The 18,510-nt window shown below is 45.2% G+C and overlaps 1 protein-coding gene across 1 annotated transcript in view; it reads right to left on the reverse strand.

The window, feature by feature from the left end:
- LOC120052578 (sec1 family domain-containing protein 2-like) overlaps positions 1 to 18,510 on the reverse strand; it is a 174,269-nt gene that overhangs the window by 146,536 nt on the left and 9,223 nt on the right. Inside the window, exon 3 of the mRNA XM_038999569.1 lies at positions 7,581 to 7,708. Within this exon, the coding sequence (XP_038855497.1) occupies positions 7,581 to 7,708 (128 nt within the window). The remainder of the gene's footprint in view (positions 1 to 7,580; positions 7,709 to 18,510) is intronic.

Below are 18,510 nucleotides of genomic sequence, written 5' to 3' on the forward strand. Positions count from 1 at the left end.
GCTTAAGCCTGATGAATTTACTGTGTTAAATGAGGCCTCACCTCCTGGTTACACTAGTGACCATATCCCCCGTGCATCCCGCAAAGGCAGAGGTGTTGCTAACATTTACGATAGCAAATTTCAATTTACACAAAATAAAATGACGTTTTCGTCTTTTGAGGTTCTAGTCATGAAATCTATGCAGCCTACTCAATCACTTTTTATAGCTACTGTTTACAGGCCTCCTGGGCCATATACAGCGTTCCTCACTGAGTTCCCTGAATTCCTATCGGAACTTGTAGTCATAGCAGATAATATTCACATTTTTGGTGATTTTAATATTCACATGGAAAAGTCCACAGACCCACTCCAAAAGGCTTTCGGAGCCATCATCGACTCAGTGGGTTTTGTCCAACATGTCTCTGGACCTACTCACTGCCACAGTCATACTCTGGACCTAGTTTTGTCCCATGGAATAAATGTTGTAGATCTTAATGTTTTTCCTCATAATCCTGGACTATCGGACCACCATTTTATTACGTTTGCAATCGCAACAAATAATCTGCTCAGACCCCAACCAAGGAGCATCAAAAGTCGTGCTATAAATACTGTCGCAAAGCTAACTAAAAAGCAGCATTCCCCAAGTGAGGATGGCTTTCACTTCAGCAGTAATAAATTCATGAACTTCTTTGAGGAAAAGATCATGATCATTAGAAAGCAAATTATGGACTCCTCTTTAAATCTGCGTATTCCTCCAACGCTCAGCTGTCCTGAGTCTGCACAACTCTGCCAGAACCTAGGATCAAGAGAGACACTTAAGTGTTTTAGTACTATATCTCTTGACACAATGATGAAAATAATCATGGCCTCTAAACCGTCAAGCTGCATACTGGACCCTATTCCAACTAAACTACTCAAAGAGCTGCTTCATGTGCTTGGCCCGCCTATGTTGAACATAATAAACGTCTCTCTATCCACCGGATGTGTACCAAACTCACTAAAAGTGGCAGTAATAAAGCCTATCTTGAAAAAGCCAAACCTTGACCCAGAAAATATAAAAAACTATCGGCCTATATCGAATCTTCCATTCCTCTCAACATTTTTTGAAAAAGCTGTTGCGCAGCAACTCACTGCCTTCCTGAAGACAAACAATGTATACGAAATGCTTCAGTCTGGTTTTAGACCCCATCATAGCACTGAGACTGCACTTGTGAAGGTGGTAAATGACCTTTTAATGGCGTCAGACCAAGGCTCTGCATCTGTCCTCGTGCTACTAGACCTTAGTGCTGACTTTGATACCATCGATCACCACATTCTTTTGGAGAGATTGGAAACCCAAATTGGCCTACACGGACAAGTTCTGGCCTGGTTTAGATCTTATCTGTCGGAAAGATATCAGTTTGTCTCTGTGAATGGTTTGTCCTCTGACAAATCAACTGTACATTTTGGTGTTCCTCAAGGTTCCGTTTTAGGACCACTATTGTTTTAACTATGAATTTTACCTCTTGGGGATGTCATTCGAAAACATAATGTTAACTTTCACTGCTATGCGGATGACACACAGCTGTACATTTCAATGAAACATGGTGAAGCCCCAAAATTGCCCTTGCTAGAAGCCTGTGTTTCAGACATAAGGAAGTGGATGGCTGAAAACTTTCTACTTTTAAACTCGGACAAAACAGAGATGCTTGTTCTAGGTCCCAAGAAACAAAGAGATCTTCTGTTGAATCTGACAATTAATCTTGATGGTTATAAAGTCGTCTCAAATAAAACTGTGAAGGACCTCGGCGTTACTCTGGACCCTGATCTCTCTTTTGACGAACATATCAAGACTGTTTCAAGGACAGCTTTTTTTCCATCTACGTAACATTGCAAAAATCAGAAACTTTCTGTCCAAAAATGATGCAGAAAAATTTATCCATGCTTTTGTTACTTCTAGGTTAGACTACTGCAATGCTCTACTTTCCGGCTACCCGGATAAACCACTAAATAAACTTCAGTTAGTGCTAAATACGGCTGCTAGAATCCTGACTAGAACCAAAAAATGTAATCATATTACTCCAGTGCTAGCCTCCCTACACAGGCTTCCTGTTAAGGCAAGGGCTGATTTCAAGGTTTTACTGTTAACCTACAAAGCGTTATATGGGCTTGCTCCTACCTATCTTTCCGAGTTGGTCCTGCCGTACATACCTACACGTACACTACGGTCACAAGACGCAGGCCTCCTAATTGTCCCTAGAATTTCTAAGCAAACAGCTGGAGGCAGGGCTTTCTCCTATAGATCTCCATTTTTATGGAATGGTCTGCCTACCCATGTGAGAGACGCAGACTCGGTCTCAACTTTTAAGTCTTTACTGAAGACTCATCTCTTCAGTGGGTCATATGATTGAGTGTAGTCTGGCCCAGGAGTGTGAAGGTGAACGGAAAGGCTCTGGAGCAACGAACCGCCCTTGCTGTCTCTGCCTGGCCGGTTCCCCTCTCTCCAGTGGGATTCTCTACCTCTAACCCTATTACAGGGGCTGAGTCACTGGCTTACTGGTGCTCTTTCATGCCGTCCCTAGGAGGGGTGCGTCACTTGAGTGGGTTGAGTCACTGACGTGATCTTCCTGTCTGGGTTGGCGCCCCCCCTTGGGTTGTGCCGTGGCGGAGATCTTTGTGGGCTATACTCGGCCTTGTCTCAGGATGGTAAGTTGGTGGTTGAAGATATCCCTCTAGTGGTGTGGGGGCTGTTCTTTGGCAAAGTGGGTGGAGTTATATCCTTCCTGTTTGGCCCTGTCCGGGGGTATCATCGGATGGGGCCACAGTGTCTCCTGACCCCTCCTGTCTCAGCCTCCAGTATTTATGCTGCAGTAGTTTATGTGTCGGGGGGCTAGGGTCAGTTTGTTATATCTGGAGTACTTCTCCTGTCTTATCCGGTGTCCTGTGTGAATTTAAGTATGCTCCCTCTAATTCTCTCTTTCTTTCTCTCTCTCGGAGGACCTGAGCCCTAGGACCATGCTTTAGGACGACCTGGCATGATGACTCCTTGCTGTCCCCAGTCCACCTGGCCGTGCTGCAGCTCCAGTTTCAACTGTTCTGTCTGCGGCTATGGAACCCTGACCTGTTCACCGGACGTGCTACCTGTCCCAGACCTGCTGTTTTTAACTCTCTAGAGACCGCAGGAGCGGTAGAGATACTCTTAATGATCGGCTATGAAAAGCCAACTGACATTTACTCCTGAGGTGCTGACTTGCTGCACCCTCGACAACTACTGTGATTATTATTATTTGACCATGCTGGTCATTTATGAACATTTGAACATCTTGGCCATGTTCTGTTATAATCTCCACCCGGCACAGCCAGAAGAGGACTGGCCACCCCTCATAGGCTGGTTCCTCTCTAGGTTTCTTCCTAGGTTTTGGCCTTTCTAGGGAGTTTTTCCTAGCCGCCGTGCTTCTACACCTGCATTGCTTGCTGTTTGGGGTTTTAGGCTGGGTTTCTGTACAGCACTTTGAGATATCAGCTGATGTACGAAGGGCTATATAAATACATTTGATTTGATTTGATTTAACTTCACCATGCTCAAAGGGATATTCAATGTCTTTTTTCCCCCTTCTTTTTTTACGCATCTACCAATAGGTGCCCTTCTTTGCGAGGCATTGGAAAACATCTCTGGTCTTTGTGGTTGAAATTTACTGCTCGACTGAGGGACCTTACAGATAATTGTTTATGTGGGGTACAGTAAGTACATTTATGAGTCCATGAAAGTTATGTGACTTGTTAAGCACATTTTTACTCCTGAACTTATTTAGGCTTGCCATAACAAAGGGGGTGAATACTTATTGACTGAAGAAATTTCAGCGTTACATTTTTTTATCAATTTGTAAACATTTAGAAAAACATAATTCCCCTTTGACATTATGGGGTATTGTGTTCAGGCAGTGACAAAAAATAATAATTTTAAATTCAGGCTGTAACAAAACAAAATGTCAAAAAAGTCAAAGTGTGCGAATACTTTCTGAAGACACTGCATTAGGAGAACAGCAAAAACAAGCAAAAATGACTCCAGCCATTATCACATTGGTTGCTGTAGCTTCATTCACCTCAGTTGGTTTTAAATAACATCGGTCCGGAGCTCGGTCCTCATATGTAGCTATGGCCCTGGCGAGCGTCTGGATGGATACTACTACAGTATGTGTAAGTGAGCAGTCAGTGTGAAATCTGACTAATTTACAGCTCTGTTTCCTCCCTTGTCATGTGACCACACAGGCATTAGACCAAGGCTAGAATGTGGCGTCCCACAGTGCTGGTGGGCATGATGGGAACAGTGTGGGGGCAGGACGGACACTGTGAGGGGTAGGAGGGGAGTGGAAGTTTAGTCCTCTGCCAGGGAGGTATAAAGATCTAGTTTGTAAAGGCTTTGGCACTTCCCACTTGCCTGGACACAGGCTAAGTCAACAGGCTGTCAGAGGGGAGCAACAGCTTACTGCTATACCAACATCTCTCTCTCTCTCTCTCTCCCGCTCTCCCTCTCTCCCTCTCTCCCGCTCTCCCGCTCGTATAAATCTATCTTTCTCCCTCTTTACTACCCTCTCCCTCTGAGGTGTTTTTCTAAATAAACCCATAAGAGAGCAAGCCACCCAGGATTAGAAGGATACGACGGTGCTGCTCTCAGACACAGATGTGTAAAAGGAAACCACCATGGCGGCAGCATACTGCATGTGTGTGTGTGGGACCCCCCCGTCACATATTCCAACCTGCTTGTTAAGTGAGCCTGCTTACCTCTGTGATTACAGCAGCAGCGGGACCACAGAGCCCCTCTATTACTGCTGCACACAGACCTGCCACATGCCAATATACATTCTGTATCAGCCCAGTGTGTGTGTGTGTGTGTGTGTGTGTGTGTGTGTGTGTGTGTGTGTGTGTGTGTGTGTGTGTGTGTGTGTGTGTGTGTGTGTGTGTGTGTGTGTGTGTGCATAGCATACTACATATAATTCATGCATGCACCTACACTACCGTTCAAAGGTTTTGGGTCACTTAGAAATGTCCTTGTTTATGAAAGAAAAGCACATTTTCTTGTCCATTAAAATAACATCAAATTGATCCGAAATACAGTCTAGACATTGTTAATGTTGTAAATGAATAGTGTAGCTGGAAATGGCAGATTTTTTATGGAGTATCTACATAGGCGTACAAAGGCCCAATATCAGCAACCATCACTCCTGTGTTCCAATGGCACGTTGTGTTAGCTAATTCAAGTTTATCATTTTAAAAGGCTAATTGATCATTAGAAAACCCTTTCGCAAGTATGTTAGCACAGCTGAAAACTGTGGTTCTGATTAAAAAAATAAGTAAAACTGGCCTTCTTTAGACTAGTTGAGTATCTGGAGCATCAGCATTTGTGTGTTCGATTACAGGCTCAAAATGGCCAGAAACAAATAACTTTCTCCTGAAACTCGTCAGTCTATTCTTGCTTCTGAGAAATTAAGGCTATTCCGTGAGAGAAATTGCCAAGAAACTGAAGATCTCGTACAACGCTGTGTACTACTCCCTTCACAGAACAGCGCAAACTGGCTCTAACCAGAATAGAAAGAGGAGTGGGAGGCCCCGGTGCACAACTGAGCAAGAGGACAAGTACATTAGAGTGTCTAGTTTGAGAAACAGATGCCTCACAAGTCCTCAACTGGCAGCTTCATTAAATAGTACCCACAAAACACCAGTCTCAACGTCAGTGAAGAGGCAACTCCGGGATGCTCCGACTCCGAGTTGCAAAGAAAAAGCCATATCTCAGACTGGCCAATATAAATAAAAGATTAAGATGGGCAAAAAAACACAGACACTGGACAGAGGAAGATTGAAAAAAAGTGTTATGAACAGACAAATCTAACTTTGAGGTGTTCGGATCACAAAGAACATTCGTGAGACGCAGAAAAAATGAAAAGATGCTGGAGGAGTGGTTGACGCCATCTGTCAAGCATGGTGGAGGCCATGTGATGGTCTGGGGGTGCTTTGGTGGTGGTAAAGTGGGAGATTTGTACAGGGTAAAAGGGATCTTCAGGAAGGAAGGCTATCTCTCCATTTTGCAATGTCATGCCATACCCTGTGGACAGCGCTTAATTGGAGCCAATTTCCTCCTACAACAGGACAATGACCCAAAGCACAGCTCCAAACTATGCAATAACTATTTAGGGAAGAAGCAGTCAGCTGGTATTCTGTCTATAATGGAGTGGCCAGCACAGTCACCGGATCTCAACCCTATTGAGCTGTTGTGGGAGCAGCTTGACCGTATGGTACGTAAGTGCCCATCAAGCCAATCCAATTTGTGGAAGGTGCTTCACGAAGCATGGGGTGAAATCTCTTCAGATTACCTCAACAAATTGACAACTAGAATGCCAAAGGTCTGCAGGGCTGTAATTGCTACAAATTTAGGATTTTTTGACGAAAGCAAAGTTTGAAGGACACAATTACTATTTCAATTAAAAATCATTATTTATAACCTTGTCAACGTCTTGACTATATTTTCTATTCATTTTGCAACTCATTTCATGTATGTTTTCATGGAAAACAAGGACATTTCTAAGTGACCCCAAACTTTGAACAGTAGTGTAAATGAATCAAATTGGAGTTTGAGTGTACAGTATGTGTATGTTATGAGTACATCTAGTAGTACATCTAGTATTTTTACCGTCCGCTTCAGACCTCTTTGTTTCATTAACCCTTTAACCGGCACAACAAGAAAAAGAATATCAGAATCTGCAAAATATGTTTTTAGCCTCAGTATAGGCTTGCATTAATGGTTTGCATTAATTAAACTTTGATAAATAATGCATTGCAAACACCTCAACAAGTTAAGTTGCTCAATTAGTGTAAACACATTTTGTATTGGAATATGCATAGACTTTTTAAATCATTCAAAAAATTATATGCGTCATTCACATATATTTTTTTATTTTATTTAACTAGGCAAGTCAGTTAAGAACACATTATTATTTACAATGACGGCCTACAGGGGAACAGTGGGTTAACTGCCTTGTTCAGGGGCAGAATGACAGATTTTTACCTTGTCAGCTCGGGGATTCGATCTAGCAACCTTTCGATTACTGGCCCAATGCTCTAACAAACAACAAAGGTATTCAGGAGCTGTGTGTGTGTGTGTGTGTGTGTGTGTGTGTGTGTGTGTGTGTGTGTGTGTGTGTGTGTGTGTGTGTGTGTGTGTGTGTGTGTGTGTCAGAAAGCCAACATGTGGTTCAGATTCCCTCTGTGGCCACATGGGCAAATAAACACAGACGCAGTGACCACAGCTCTCTGTAGGTGGCGCTGTGTCTCTTTGTTGAAACAGCAGGGCACTGCCCTCTCCACCCCCCCCTTCTCTCTATCACTCATTCTCTCTATCAACATATTGTCATTTTTCCCTCAACGTCATGATTATAATAACGTAATTATGTGTTTACTCACAGCAATCATTTCCCCTCTGTTATTAATTATTCAGCCATAGATCAGACAGTGTCTGTGCATTCTGTGGCATTGTGATTTGGGTATACGTGTATTTGGAGAGTGCCAATAGTGAGTGTGGTCAGTGTATGTCTGTGTATAATGGTTGATGTGTCCTGGCCCTTCCTTACCCAGACTCATCTTGATTGGCAGGTTCTCCTTGCTGGCGGCCTCCACCAGCTGTCTACGAACCTCCATCACTGCCTCCTTCTGCTTACTGGCCAGCATGGTTTCCCATAGCAATCTGGCCGTGGACGACCTAAGAGGTAGAGGGCAGACACACATCCGTAAGGTCACCCAGCTTCTACTGGAAAAATACTCTCAACATGTCTATTGCCACACAGAGGTGAACACAAATACCGGTAAACAGACACACGCAGACATGTAGACATATGTACTACCTGCATTTACCCTTTTTTGCACTGGACTCTACACACACACACACACACACAGAACATTGGCTCGGTACTGGTACTCCCTGCATATAGCCAAGTTATTATTACTTGTTATTCACTGTGTAATTATTCTTCCTGTCACTATTTACGTTTACTATTTAATTGTGTATCTTTAACTCTGCATTTTAGAAAAGTTACCCTTAAGTAAGCATTTCACTGTTAGTCTACACAGGTTGTTTAAGAAGCATGTGACAAATAAGATCGCTCACTCTCTTGTGTACACACACACACACAGACGCACACACACGCACACCATGAATATGACCGATTGCGCGTCCTGTAGGTTGGGGATCCTGGCAGTGGAGGCTGCTGAGGGGAGGACGGCTCATAAAAATGGCTGGAATGGAGTGGTATCAACCACATGGAAACCATTCCAGCCATTGATACCATTCCATTGACTCCATTCCAGCCATTATTATGAGCCGTCCTCCCCTCAGCAGCCTCCACTGGATGCTGTGTACTAAGGGGGCGTTCATTCCCCTGTTGCACCACTCACAGGAAAAAACACAAATTAGCGGGAACATCAGGAACTTTCCCAACATCCCTAAACGCTGCCGATGTGTCAACATTCCCCGGGGCAGTCTTTCCCAACATCTCCAGAACCTCTCAAAACCACAACCTGGACCGAGGGGCAATCTGTAGCTCCACCATAACCTTTCCCTCTATTTCCACCAGGTCAAGAAGAAGAACTGTTATCATCTGCCATAAGCAGTAACATGAGCTTCAAGCGTTTCCCCGGAAAAATCCAAAAGGGTGTTGAACGCATCTCATTATCATGACCCACAGCGAGGTCGACACTGTGTCTTATACAGGGGCTCTGCAACAGAACCAACGTCATATTTAATCTCTCTATTTCTCCCTCTCGCCGTCTTTTTAAGAGACGTGTCAGTGTTTGGTTCTATAAAAATGCCACCAAATGCCATGGCAGAGCCTCTGCACTGTTCTGTTGGGTTTGTCCCCAGTGTGTCTGTAACCTTCAGTCGGGCGTGTGCATACTTCTGATGAGCATGTGAACACCAGAGAGGGAGGAGTTCAGTCGGGCGTGTGCATACTTCTGATGAGCATGTGAACACCAGAGAGGGAGGAGTTCAGTCGGGCGTGTGCATACTTCTGATGAGCATGTGAACACCAGAGAGGGAGGAGTTCAGTCGGGCGTGTGCATACTTCTGATGAGCATGTGAACACCAGAGAGGGAGGAGTTCAGTCGGGCGTGTGCATACTTCTGATGAGCATGTGAACACCAGAGAGGGAGGAGTTCAGTCGGGCGTGTGCATACTTCTGATGAGCATGTGAACACCAGAGAGGGAGGAGTTCAGTCGGGCGTGTGCATACTTCCGATGAGCATGTGAACACCAGAGAGGGAGGAGTTCAGTCGGGCGTGTGCATACTTCTGATGGGCATGTGAACACCAGAGAGGGAGGAGTTCAGTCGGGCGTGTGCATACTTCTGATGAGCATGTGAACACCAGAGAGGGAGGAGTTCAGTCGGGCGTGTGCGTACTTCTGATGAGCATGTGAACACCAGAGAGGGAGGAGTTCAGTCGGGCGTGTGCGTACTTCCGATGAGCATGTGAACACCAGAGAGGGAGGAGTTCAGTCGGGCGTGTGCGTACTTCCGATGAGCATGTGAACATCAGAGAGGGAGGAGTTCAGTCGGGCGTGTGCGTACTTCCAATGAGCATGTGAACACCAGAGAGGGAGGAGTTCAGTCGGGCGTGTGCATACTTCTGATGAGCATGTGAACACCAGAGAGGGAGGAGTTCAGTCGGGCGTGTGCATACTTCTGATGAGCATGTGAACACCAGAGAGGGAGGAGTTCAGTCGGGCGTGTGCATACTTCCGATGAGCATGTGAACACCAGAGAGGGAGGAGTTCAGTCGGGCGTGTGCATACTTCCGATGAGCATGTGAACACCAGAGAGGGAGGAGTTCAGTCGGGCGTGTGCATACTTCCGATGTGCATGTGAACACCAGAGAGGGAGGAGTTCAGTCGGGCGTGTGCATACTTCCGATGAGCATGTGAACACCAGAGAGGGAGGAGTTCAGTCGGGCGTGTGCATACTTCCGATGTGCATGTGAACACCAGAGAGGGAGGAGTTCAGTCGGGCGTGTGCATACTTCCGATGAGCATGTGAACACCAGAGAGGGAGGAGTTCAGTCGGGCGTGTGCATACTTCCGATGAGCATGTGAACACCAGAGAGGGAGGAGTTCAGTCGGGCGTGTGCATACTTCTGATGAGCATGTGAACACCAGAGAGGGAGGAGTTCAGTCGGGCGTGTGCATACTTCTGATGAGCATGTGAACACCAGAGAGGGAGGAGTTCAGTCGGGCGTGTGCATACTTCCGATGTGCATGTGAACACCAGAGAGGGAGGAGTTCAGTCGGGCGTGTGCATACTTCCGATGAGCATGTGAACACCAGAGAGGGAGGAGTTCAGTCGGGCGTGTGCATACTTCCGATGTGCATGTGAACACCAGAGAGGGAGGAGTTCAGTCGGGCGTGTGCATACTTCCGATGAGCATGTGAACACCAGAGAGGGAGGAGTTCAGTCGGGCGTGTGCATACTTCCGATGAGCATGTGAACACCAGAGAGGGAGGAGTTCAGTCGGGCGTGTGCATACTTCTGATGAGCATGTGAACACCAGAGAGGGAGGAGTTCGGGGACTAACTCAGGACTAAAGACAGGAAACAACAGTGTTAGAAAGGTTAGATCCTTTATACGCTGATAGAAGGATGAAGGAGAGAGGAAGAGAGAGAAAGAAAGAACCAAAGAAAAGGGGGAGGAGAGGGGGGGGGGGGGGGTTGCTGACACGGATCCCAAATGTTAAAATCTACTCTGTTTTTCTTTTTCGTCTCTTTTTTCTCACTCCTTTTCCTCTCTCTCTGGTTCTCTCTCTCTCTGTCTAACTGCTGCCATGTGTTTAATATCAGATGGAATCGGTTCCAGAGCGAGCCTGGGCCTGGACTGGGGCTGGATGGGGAGAAAGAGGGGCTCACATTGGGCCGCACGCCATCTTCACACAGAAAATGAGACAAAGGCAAGAGAACAGAGCTCGACTGAACCAGAGACACTGCTCTTCCACAAAGAGAACAGCTATAATGGAATATTAGAAGTCACACAGCCAGATAAACGTTTGGTTTACTTCACTGTCACTGTGATGATGAATGTTGGTGGGAAGAATTTTAAAAACGTTCAACAAACTTTCTGAAAAGCATGACCGAGAAATTGGTGTCATTTATCGAGTATTTTCCTCAGGAAGACGCACATCATGGGCTTAGCTGTGTGCTGAGGCGGAGGGGCTGTAATGATTAAGCGTGTCGTAAGCGGACACATAGTTAGCGTGGTTAAAATGCCAGGGCTGTGACCTGGCCATATGTGTGTACGCATGCTTGTGTGTGGGTCCTAATGTGTACCGTTTGTGTAAGTGTGTGTGTGAGATATCGAGAGAGTTAGAGAGAGAGTTAGAGAGAGAGTGAGAGAGAGAGAGGTAGAGAGAGAGAGAGAGTGTTAGAGAGAGAGTGAGAGAGAGAGAGCACATAAGCCTGTATTTCCTTGTGGGTTCCAGGAAGACAAGAGTTCTTATAAAGGGGTAGAAAGAGGGGGGGTTGAGGAGGTATGGTTGTAATTTGCCCCCCCCCCCTCTGCCCCTCTCCCCTGGTGTTTTCCCCAGGCCGTTTGGTCAGACGGGGGCGGGGGTGAGGTTTTTACTGGCAGGGTGTGAGACAAGGCTCCATAACCAGCCGGTCTTGTTGAGTAACTGCTCTACTATGGACAGGGTGCTGGGGGCCATGGAGTGCGTGCGTCTGACCTCCTGCATGTGTGTGTGTGTGTGTGTGTGTGTGTGTGTGTGTGTGTGTGTGTGTGTGTGTGTGTGTGTGTGTGTGTGTGTGTGTGAGGGCGAACTCCAGTGTGGCTCTCTGCTAGAAGTGTCTATTCTAAACCTTAAGGGGGCACTCTTGCCCCTCCTGTAGACTGTGTACCCCTGCTGACTTGCCCAGTCAGTCTGACTGGATAAACAATGCGTGGGTGTGTCTACATGTGTGTGTGTCTCCAAACTAAATTCCACCAGATGTGTAATGACTGTTACGCCATTAAGAGATAGGCATGAGTTAACGTATCCACACACAAACAATGCACGCAACACACACACACACGCACACAACAACACACACACACTATTTACTATTCTATTCAATTCAATTCAAGGGGCTTTATTGGTATGGGAAACATATGTTAACATTACCAAAGCAAGTGAAGTAGATAATGTACAAAAGTGAAATTAACAATAAAAATGATCAGTAAACATTACACTCACAGAAGTTCCAAAAGAATAAAGACATTACAAATGTCATATTATGTATACATACAGTGCTGTAACGATGTGCAAATGGTTAAAGTACAAAATGGAAAATAAATAAACATAAATATGGGTTGTATTTACAATGGTGTTTGTTCTTCACTGGTTGCCCTTTTCTTGTGGCAACAGTTAATAGGTCTGAGGGTGGAGGAGTGGTTCCTGGAAGCTTGTGATGCAGCAGTAAAGAATGGGTCTGACCATTTGGGTCCAAGTCTAGTAGTCACGCATTCAGACACATAGACCCACTTAATATAAACCAGGTACGTGTATGCTTTTGAAGTGGTTCAGAAATTAGGTAGATTTCCAACAGTTTCCACGGCTTGTTTGTAGAATAACTTTAGTCCTAATCAAAGTCTCTATCAAATGGAATGGACCCCAAAACCAGATTCTGGCTCCACCCAGCACACATACAAACACAATACAGAAACCTAGCAATAAAACCACAGGAAGGCACAGCCTCTTAGCAGGACAGGATCTCCCTTTAAAAGTCTGTAGTGAGTGGAGAATAAATGATCCACTTGACCAGAGAGACTACTCAAAGAGTCAGGCAACAGCTCTGCATCCCCAGTTAGCCAAGTACATAAAATACAGAATGAAATACAATCAGGACATGCCTCAATGAGAAGCAGAGCAGCTGATGCAGAAGTTATCAGGGTAGCATTGGTTAATCTAATCATTGACAGCCTTTGCTATTGGACGTTGTATTAGATACTGTTGTCAGTCACAAAACCAGAGGATGCAGTTAGCAGCCAAAAGATGAGAAACAAGCTAACAAACTAATTTGCTCGCTAAGAGCCAGCCACAGACCTTGACCATTCCACAGCGAGTGGAGTGTGTCCTTCTGCGGAAGTGTTACAAAGAGAGAAGAACGCGGTGGATTCCCTGTCAACACACCAGAATACCACAGGACATCAGGCCTGGTCTGGTTTGTCTGTCCTGGCAGGAGAGACCACAAACTGGATTCCTGAACAGAACCAGAGGAGAGAGAGACAGGCAAAGCAGAAGAGGAATGGTTCGAATGGATATTAAAAGGCCGATGATGAGACAAGGCAAAGGGAGGAAGATGGAGACGTCAATAAGAGGAATCCAAGTAGAGTGAATCTGCTTATCTCTCTCTCTTTCTCTCCGTCCCTCCCTCCTCATGTGTCATGTTAGCTTACCCCACTTCAAATGCTGGCTGGCAGCAGGGGCTCTTTGAAGGGCTCGCACCAGGGAGGAAGGAGAGAGGGAGGAGACTTCTAGAGGGGATGAAGAGAGTAGTCTTTTGAAATATACTCTCATAACAAATCAACCCTGAGATTTCATCTAACAATCACAGCGCAGATGCAGAATTATCTACCAATCAGTGTTTTATCACTCAAAACTATTTTTTAGGAGCCTCTATAAACTCAAATAATTGACGACAATATTTTGTATTATTTCAGAGATACGTCTTTTATAACCGGTCTTATCATTTCAGTCTTCAAAAGAAATTGTTGGCTTAGAAGGGCTGGGAACAAAACAGAACAGTCCGAGCAGCTGATAAATAACTCGTTCTGGTAAGAGGAATCTACTGGAAGAATGACAAGAGACTCAAGGCTTCACAATGGGATGTCCTAATCGTCTTCTACACAACAGTGGTAGCAGAGAAGAAAAAGTGAGGAGGAAGACATTGAATAAATGGATGGAGAGCTCACAGCTGTATCACGACACAAGCTGGGACAGGTGTTTCCCTCCAAATTCCTTATCAGATTCAGGACATGATAGTGCTGTTTTCTGAGGGGGCACTTCCTCTTCCTGTGACATATGAGAGAACCAACCCTCCACCTCCTTCTGCTGTGCCCCAACTCTGTTCTATTTCTGACCACTACCGCCTCCCACTACACTGGCCACTTGTTACAGGATTGGCCTCTGTCAGCTCTATATCACTGGGAGAAGGCGATACTCTTCATCTCTCATTCTTAAGATAGGAAAAGAAGGGCAGGTAAGATTGGGAGTCCAATAGGGTGGAGCACAATTGGACCAGCGTTGTCCGGGTTAGGGTTTGGCCGGGGTAGGCCGTCATTGCAAATGAGAATTTGTTCTTAACTGACTTGCCTAGTTAAATAAACATTAAATAAAAAAATATGTCTGGGCCCTCCAACACACATGTGGTAGGAGAGACACGCCAATCATCAACTTCAACACTTAGGACACCTATGAGACTCTCCTCTGTAGTCGTGTTATGTTGCATGCTAATTGTGCCAGGCATCATTATTAGCCAGCCCCAAACTGGATTAGTGAGCTCCCTATAGCTGGCCCTGACCCAGCTCTATGAGTTTTAGGGGATCAGATGTGGAGCAGGGTTAAAATCAGGCCTGTAGGGACAACAGGAAGACCCCCTCCAGAGACTCTTTCTTACTACAATCCAGTGGTCAACATTGCTTCGGATTCTCCTCCTCATATAGCTTGCTGCTCAAATAAATCCACAACTCATACAAGAATAATAACACACCCTTAGGAAAATAAGCCTTGCCGGGTGTGTGTGATGGAGCTGAACAATATAGTTTTGACAGGCTCAGAATTAGCAAAGCTGTCACTATAGGAAACCCAGATGATGGGTGTGGCCAGATGATGGGTGTAGCCTTTAAACTCACAGTGGGGTAAGCTACACAGGCCATACCCATGTCTCTCCTTTCATTATCATTTGTTCTTCCTCTCCGCACACTTTCCTATCCCTGTTCTTACTTACTTTCTTCCCATGTCTTTCACATGCAGCTGCCACAGAAATAATTGTGTGTTTTCTTTCTTTTCACTCTCTGCTTTCCCAGCCCGTACAGAAATAGGTGTGTTTTCCCTCTTTCCTGTTGGCAGGCAGAGTCTGGTCTGCTGGTCTAGAGATGAGGAGGTGGCAGACTCATTGTGTTTTCTCACGGCAGGGTGCGGTTGGGTGCTTTTTTTCTGAGGCTTGTCTCAAGGCTCGGCAGCACTTGGACCAGAACCAGAACATCTTGGCCACCCGCACAGACCTCTCCCTCTACCCGCCTGTCTGCCCACCACAGGACCAGGGTCCAGGGTACCAAGTTAGTGGTTGATGGTTTCAGTCTGAGACAGGGGAAATATAGCTCCCTGGGCCAAGAGGGTTCATATGTCCCATAGAGGATCAAAGAGCACCAACCTGAATACCAGCCAAGCACAGCGCATTACACAGGGTGGCCTGGAGGGTACCTGATCTCTCACACAAATGCACGCACAGTTGCACACGCACACACACAAATCTCACCAGCACAAACACTCTGTCATCATCACACACTCTCGGGTCATTCCACCGCAAAAAGCACAAGAAAGAGTTTTGGGCTTGTAGGAAAAATCTTCATATGAGAATTGTACGATAATGATAGACCTCTCAGCGAGCTGCCATTTGTTGGACTATTCAAAGATTTGGGTTGAAGCATTAGGTTGCTAAGAGAAGGACAAAGTGAATTGCTTTCATGGAGGACTGGCTTGACATGTGAGGATGATCACACAATTTATTTTCATCATGCGCAAAAGCTTTTGGTTTTCTACCCAAAGTAAGTAAGAAAATGTTGTGATCCATTTAATAAACACAAAAGACCAGCAAAATGGATAAAAGGTTGTGACAATAGCAGGAACAGCGGCATCTAGTGTGCAAAACCTGGTACTTCCACACTAATAAATTGTGAAAATGCAAGAGACTTCAATGGCTAATTTCTCTGAACACGGGGGGTGGGAAAAAACAATCACCAGATTTACAGGGAATACATTACATAGGATGAAGAAGCAATACTCCAAGCTGAAGCTCCATACTAATTGTCAGACATAGAACTCAGGCTAGGGTCAGGGTTGAGATTTCATGTCAGACTCTCCCAATTGTAGTACTGCTTGGAGGTATCAGTGTTAAGTGTTTTGGCTCACTGCCCTGCAATTTACTGCTTGTTTCTACAGCACCAACTTGCTGGTTGGTAAACTCCCGCATGTATAGTGTATGTGCAGCCAGGATCCATACAGTGAGTGAGCAAGTCCTCCGCTTTCTCTGTTTTCCGTACTGATGTGTGACTCGGGTGTGTGTTTCTTGTGTGGGCTGTATTTACGAACTCACTTTAGCTCATAGCCCACTAGTAAATTCCTGTCAAGAAGAGAGACACCGAAGCCCAGCTAGCCTAGCTAGCCTGTAGTTTCAAATGGAGGTAGCTAACGAACGTTTTCCACGCTGCAGGAGATGTGTTTATTTTGCTCTATTCTGGAAAAATGTGGACTGTCCGGACGTTCAATGTAGCAACTGTTGGCTTGCAGAGGACTACAGGGGAAAAGTGGCTACTCTTAGCAAACAAGTATAGAACTTACACACGCTACTAGGGAATCCACGCCTGCCTACATTCTCTTTCTCTTCTACTCCAATAGCTGGATGCCGCTGTCCCGTCTCTCTACAGTCGACTGGCCGGTGCTCTGCAGTGATCCCTCCACGAAGGGGTACCCCTTCCCTGGAGAACGGAGTTAGCAGGATGCTTCTGGATGACTTAGTGGATGTTCCTATTCTTGACCCTACCAACCAGCCATGAAGGCACATCAGTCGCCATGGAAGTTGACAGCAGCGGCCTTTGGCAATAGGGGCCTCCCTTGCTGTGGTAAGCCCGGACTGGACACAGACTTCTTCACTGGGGCCTTCCGCTTCGTGATCGGATTCGGAGGTACCTGCACTTTCGTCCTCTGTTCTGTCTCCCTCTGGTTTAGATCTTCAGAGCTCGCCCCTGATAGGGCCATGATGACGTCTGAGATTCCGCCCCCTTCATCAGCCACGATGGATTCTACAGCTGGCTCGGGTCCATCAGGCCCCACCTCCCATCGGTCCTCCAGGGATCTCCTAAACAACTTGAGGCAAAGAAATGCCAGACCTCCTCAACCATTTCACCAGCCGTCATCATCGGCAGGGCCTAATATTGTGTATAAGAGGTCATACAAGAAGTTTGGTAGTGATTCCTACTGTATGTTGAAGACTGTGCTATGTAACCAGGAGCAACCAGACCCTGCACTTGACACATTTATGAAATTGCTTATTCCAGTTGCTAATAAGCATGCAGCCATTAAGTAAATTACTGTAAACTGTTCAATCCCTGTGGATTAATGAGGAATTTAAAAATTGTATGGTTGATAGGGATGAGGGAATAGGAATGGCAAATAAGTCTGGCTGCACATCCAATTGGCAAATGTAATGCAAATTGAGAAATTGTGACTAAACTTAACAAAAAGAAGAAGAAACTGTACTATGAAACAAAGATAAATGATATAAAGAATGATAGTTAAAAGCTTTGGAGCACCTTAAATACAATTTTGGGCAAAAGGCAAATTTGGCTTAATCGTTCATTGAATCAGATGGCTCATTCATCACAAAACACCACTGATATTGCCAACTAATTTAATGACATGCCACGCACAATATCTGAACCCACTGTCCACCTCCATGACCAAATTATGAAAGACAAGCATTGTAATTTTTAATTCCATAAAGTAAGTGTGGAAGAGGTGAAAGAAGAAATGTTGTCTATCAACAATGGCAAGCCACCTGGGTCTGACAACATGGATGGAAAAGGACTGAGGATGATAGCGGAAGATATTGCCACTCCTATTTGCCATCTCTTCAATCTAAGCCTACAGGAAGTGTGTTCCCTCAGGCCTGGAGGGAAGCACATGTCATTCCGCTACCCAAGAACAGCAAAGCACCCTTTACTGGCTCAAACAACCGACCAATAAGCCTGTTACCAACCCTTAGTAAACTTTTGGAAAAAAGTGTGGGTTTGACCAGATACAATGCTATTTCACAGTAAACAAATTAAGAACAGCTTTTCAGTATGCTAATAGGATAGCATTAAACATATAGGGCACTTACACAAATGACTAATGATTGGCTGAGAGAAATTGATAATAAAAAGATTGTGGGAGTTGTTTTGTTAGACTTCAGTGCAATTTTTGACATTATCGATCATAATCTGCTGCTGGAAAATCTTATGTGTTAGGGCTTCACATCCCCTTCTATATTGTGGATCGACATTTACCTGCCTAACAGAACAGAGGGTGTTATTTTTTTCTTCTTTTTTTACACCTTTATTTAACTAGGCAAGTCAGTTAAGAACAAATTCTTATTTTCAATGATGGCCTAGGAACAGTGGGTTAACTGCCTTGTTCAGGGGCAGAACAAATTCTTATTTTCAATGACGGCCTAGGAACAGTGGGTTAACTGCCTTGTTCAGGGGCAGAACAACGTTGTCAGCTCGG

This window comes from Salvelinus namaycush, chromosome 8 (assembly GCF_016432855.1).
Source record: "Salvelinus namaycush isolate Seneca chromosome 8, SaNama_1.0, whole genome shotgun sequence".
NCBI lineage: Eukaryota > Metazoa > Chordata > Actinopteri > Salmoniformes > Salmonidae > Salvelinus > Salvelinus namaycush.